This window comes from Atta cephalotes (assembly GCF_000143395.1).
Source record: "Atta cephalotes unplaced genomic scaffold scaffold00094, whole genome shotgun sequence".
Lineage (NCBI taxonomy): Eukaryota > Metazoa > Arthropoda > Insecta > Hymenoptera > Formicidae > Atta > Atta cephalotes.
In genome coordinates this window covers 444,067-449,917 of record NW_012130158.1, presented here as the reverse complement: position 1 = coordinate 449,917, position 5,851 = coordinate 444,067, and the positions used below count along the sequence as shown (strand labels likewise).

Here is a 5,851-nt window from a genome sequence, read left to right as displayed (position 1 = left end):
ACAATAAAGCCTCGAATTTCGGAAAAAAAACGGCGGAAGCAAAGTTGTACACCTAATATATGTTTAATAAATAGCATTTAATATATCATTATTTTTTACAGCAATAATATTAATATTGATTAAAGATATAAAAAAATCATCCGGGCGCCAAGGAATGTCCTATATTGAATTTGAATGGATGTGCCGAAACCGTTCATGTAATCTAAGCCGTAATATTCGCATGCGCAGATAGGTCCCACCGTGGGATTTGTTCCACGAATCTTGCAACACGGCTGCAAAGTTACATATTATTTATCGGTGTATAGCCTTATAAAAGTCTTTTATGTCTGTTTGGAAATTGAGACTGCTTTTTTGTTTTTTATTAATGTTTAACCTCCGAAATTAATCTTCTGCCATAGCAAACTTCTACTATAGCATTCTTCATCTAAAATTTTTAGATTGTCCTACTGAAAATCATGATCGAATTTTAATCTATGTTCTGTTATGACAAATCCGGCAGACGTGTAATTTCTATGTAATTTCGATTTTCTGAAATTTTTGTTTTTAATTGTCTGCCCATTCGTCTTACGTATGTTGTACAGTTATTGCACATGATCTCATAAACTGCATTATTTTTTGACAATTGGGAACGGAAATCTTTCTGAATATACATTTCTGTATTCAAGCTATGAAAAGATACTGACTTCGTTATTATTGAAGTGATAAAACTTCTCGATAATTATTGCAAAAAGATTAAACTTGACTTTGACTTCGATGACCTTGACTTTATATTGTTAAGATCATGACGCTGAGTAACCTCCAATAAGTTTTAGCCGGCGATTGTTATTCGTCAAAAAGTTAATTAAACATTAACAAAAAATGTTTAAAAAAAACATATCGTTTTTACTATAAGGAAAATTATAGATCCATGTAGAATCTCGCTTTGTGTTCTCCTCCTGCTTGGGAGCGCACGATTTCCACGCGAAATGATTTTTACCCTATTTCTTTTCTGTTTAGGAGCACTTGACAAAAAAGCAGTCTCAATTTCCAAACAGACATAAAAGACTTTTATAAGGCTATATACCGATAAATAATATGTAACTTTGCAGCCGTGTTGCAAGATTCGTGGGACAAATCCCACGGTGGGACCTATCTGCGCATGCGAATATTACGGCTTACATGAACGGTTTCGGCACATCCATTCAAATTCAATATAGGACATTCCTTGGCGCCCGGATGATTTTTCACTTCGCGGAAGCGACTCCCATTCCACCTTAATAATGATTTGCAAAGTCATACGCTCCCCAGCGGAGAGGGGAGGTATAGTTGCTTCCGGTGAAAGTCGTACGCCTCTAAATAGAGAGGGAAGTGAGATGAAGGATTTCGGATCGATTTGCATATAAAGTCATACGTCCCTATGCGCTATATAATAACAAAAATGATGAGAAAATGTTTTGAAAGAAAATTTTTGTTTTTAAAGCAAGAAATCTATTTTAAAACAGAATTTCTGTTCTATACAGATTGTTTGAAATATTTTCTCTGTTGGGAAAAATGAGAAAATGCAGTACTAAAAAGTTGATAAAAAATTCTGAAAAAATTCGTAAAAATCTATGAGAAGAAAATAAACAATTTTTGTCTGTTGCAGTTTTTCTGTAAATCTGATAGTATTTGAGTAAAAAATTATTGAAGATCAATTTTCGGCAATTTTTAGCAATTAATATCTTGTAACTATTGCGAAAATTGCAAAATTATATGACTTTTCTTCTCAATTTAGTCCATTCTACCTCTATGCGAAAGCTTTATCATTTTCCAAACCTGTATAGTAAAAAAAAGATAAAAATTTTTTAAACTTCAATTGTTAATAACTTTTTAAGAAATGACAACTGCTAAAACTTGTGGAGGTTATTTAGAATCATGATCTTGATAATATATGTCAAGATCAGGATCATCGGTGAGATTTAATCTTTTGCAAATTATCAACTTCTGAGTGCATGATGGAATAAAAGATACCGTAACGAAAATGAATAGTATATGGTCGTTGAATGACATCAGAGCATCTTTTTCTAACTTTTACAGTATCAAGTCAGCAATGATGGATGAATCCAAAATGTTGTTTATAAATAGTGTTGTCAAATAAGAAGTAAGTGGAATTCAAAATGAATCTCTTAATTTTATTTTTAACAATTAAAAAAAATTGAAAATCTTTTTCAAAGAGGAACAACGACCTGATAAACAATCCACCCAATAACAATACTAATACAACTGCATCTTCTTCTTAGTTTATGGTACTTTTATTCTATCATGCACTAAAAAGTTTAATCGATTCAATAATAATGAAGTCAGAATACCTTTTCACAGCTTGAATAAACTACAGAAATGTATCAAGATTCAGAAAAAGCATCTCGAATTGTCAAAAAATAATGTGGTTTATAAGATCATGTGCAATGATTGTGACGCAACATAAGATAGACAGACAAACAATTAAAAAGAATTTTAGAAAATCAAAATTACATTAGTTGGAACATGTCTACCCAATCTATCATAACAGAACATAGATTAAATTCGATTATGATTTTCAATAAGACAATGTAAAAATTTTTAGACGACGAATGACAAAAGATTAATTTCAAAGATGTTGAACATTAAGAAACAAAAAAAAATAGTCTCGATCTCCAAACAGACATGGAAGGTCTTCATAAAGGCTATACACTGATAAATAATATGTATGATACTTTGCAGTACCAAGAATATAATTTTTTCGTATGTCGCTCAGTGTTGGTTAATCAAGACAGTCATACATATTCCAATTTTTTTATTTTTAAATGTTTTTCCGACTATCATTTCGATTTTTTTCAATTTTTAAACTATGACGACACCTATGAATTCTTACACTATCATATACATATTGGCTATTGCATTCAATAGTTAAACGTTCTCATATCATGCGAAAAACAATTATAACACCTGCTTGATTTTTTATCGAAGTGACGCGTTTGTTTGTATTTTATATTTAAATTAATTATATCTATCATGTTTCCATCAGATTATCAAATTCACCAACAATTGAACTTTCAATCGTTTGCAAGCAAATTCGTATACTCTGTGAAGTACTCATCGAGTATCGTATGTATAATTTTTTCTACAGTTATTCAATGTATAATCTACAATATTCACTTGTGACATCTGAAAAAAGCTCAAATCATCGAAACATATGTTACGATCATTGTTTCAAGTTTAATTTAATTTAATTATAGTCAATTTCTAAAAATTTTTAACTTTTTATTTGCGAACTTTACAATCGACTCTTTCATGTCCTTTCTATTATTTATATTGTTAACAGTCATTATTACATTAAATAATTGAACCTAATTATTATATATGTGTCAAAACATTACTTATTTTAAATACACTTAATTTCTATATGGCAATTTGATAAATAATTAGAAATTACAATAAATTTGCTGCAAACTTGACGAGATGGAATGAACTCGCTTTGCGTGGAAAGTCGCTGTGCGCCACTGAAGCGAGGGGAGAGAAGGGGGATGAAAGTCGCTTCGCGTGGAAAATTAAACGTTGGCAATGGGAGTGAAGTGAAACTCGCTTTGCATGGACAGTTGCTAAATACATTAAAACAGAAAATTTTTGTTCTATGTAAAAAGAGATATCATTTTTCTTCTCAATAACTTTTTAACGAATAACGAGTCACAGCTAAAACTTGTTGAAGGTTACTTTGGATAACTTTGATAATATAACTTTGATAATATATGTCAGTACTCGCAAAGATTTGCACATTTCGGGCCGATTCCGGTGCATTACTCTCACTACCGCTCGAAGCTCGGCGGCCGAGCCACCAGGCGCTCACGTAATACGTAATGCTTTGGCTCAAGAGCGTCTCTGTAATTTAAACGTACGGAGATTGTATCTTACGTTGTCAAAGAAGTCTTTCTTGCAAAATAATTTTTATGTTCTTAAAAAAAATTAAATACTAAATTTTCTAAAACATTTTGTCATAATAATTCTTTCCTACCAGAAACCATTCAATAATGTTATAAATTTACTTCGAGAAGTTTATATAACAGATTTGCGAAAATTGAAGTCAGGAAATACATGAATCTGGAAATTCCGTCTTTTTTATACGAAATCTTACAAAGTCTCATCAAATAATAAAAATTCCGTATCGCAATAACTATTTTCTTCTATAAGCGATTATGATTTTAATTCTGAGTCCGGACGTCCGGCAACTCGGCCGTCGAGCCTCGAGCGGTAGTGGGAGTTGCGCGCCGGAATCAGCTGGAAATTTGCAAATCTTTGCACTGATATATGTCAAGGTCAAGGTCATCGGAGAGGCCTCCACTAATATGAACATTTACCGTATTTAATTATAAGATGATTTATGTGCGTGCGTGCGTGCGAAATCACAATCGCTTATTTATTTTGTAAAGTTTTACAATATATTGTAATATTCTCCCTTTTATGAGAACAGTATCATCCTTATATAAAGTGACGTTTTCCTTTTGCGCTGTATTCTTTGTATTTGTACGCTATTTGATATGAATAAGAGACAAAGCATGCAACAATTTAATTTTGCAAATGTGTCATTAGAATAAGGATGAAAAATTACAACAGATATATTTTCAATGACTTTGAAAAAGGAAATCTTATGCAAAAGGGTAGTAATCGGAAAGTCTACCTTACCTATTGCGACTGCTTGCCGGTGAAAGCGCTATACCATCCACGTGCACTGGATTGATTATATGCGTCTTTGCTACCATGAATCCAATCGCCTCCGATTTTGCTTTCATAGAATCGTGTCGAATCTTCCAAGAATTGTTGTCTCTTAAAAAGTACACAATAATGCCGGGATCGGTAATATCAGTATCGGTAATATATGCCATACCGCCATCCTCGTGATCGAGAACAATGTCATTAAGGTACGCAGTTTTGCGATGAACTACATACTCAGGGAATTGATAAATACGAACGATTTTATCATTGTTCTCGAGATCAAGAATGACAAGACGTGGCGAGCAGTCGACTTTGGATTCTCTGAGAGAATCCAAAGCTGTGGGTCGACCAATATCAAGTATCCATATGCGACCTTTAAGATCGATTTCCATGCCGTGAATCATTTGAAATGCTGTGCAGTCACCCAATTTCTGCATATCCCAGGTGGGAAAAGCCTCCAATTTAGGTGATGTAATGCCGTTAATTGGTTTCGCCGATGTCATGCCTAGTGTCACCGGCACGCCGTCTTTCCATCGCGGTAATGTCAGATACATTTTATCCTTCCAAAATTTCACAGTAGTGATGAAATTATTTGCTGGTATGTAATCGCCTCGCATTATAGCATATTGTCGCTCTTCGTCCGACGGCCATTGGAAGTCAATCGACTTCCATTCAAAAATTACTTGAAACAGCCCGTGGCATGATATTATGATGATTAGAAAACCCAGTAACATCAATCGCTTCATTATCATGAAATCGATAATATCTTTAATATAATGCGAATATCATTAAAAATATCTTTTTTCCCTTCTGTCTTCGTAGATCAGGTGCTACATGCTGCAGTAATCTAAACCTGTTTAAGGAATTTAATAAAATGTTATTAATATGTATTATATAGAAACATTGATAATAAAACATTTTGATATTAAAAAAACAAAATTTTAATAAAAGCATTTCACGATTATATATATAAATTAAATAATATTATATATATAAATTAAATTAAAAACGATTATATATATAAATTAAATAATATTATATATATAAATTAAACAATAAATAAAAGACTCCGTACTAATGATCCTATATGAAATTGGGTCCCGGTAAAATCAAATAGTTTTCTCATATGTTATAGGTTATGACCTAA

The 5,851-nt window shown here is 32.3% G+C and overlaps 1 protein-coding gene across 1 annotated transcript; it reads right to left on the bottom strand.

The window, feature by feature from the left end:
* Positions 1-4,670: 4,670 nt before the first annotated feature.
* On the bottom strand, positions 4,671-5,456 carry LOC105624898 (major royal jelly protein 3-like). Its single transcript, XM_012206243.1, has one exon. The coding sequence runs from the start codon at positions 5,454-5,456 to the stop codon at positions 4,671-4,673; it is 786 nt and encodes a 261-aa protein (XP_012061633.1).
* Between the last annotated feature and the right edge of the window lie 395 nt (positions 5,457-5,851).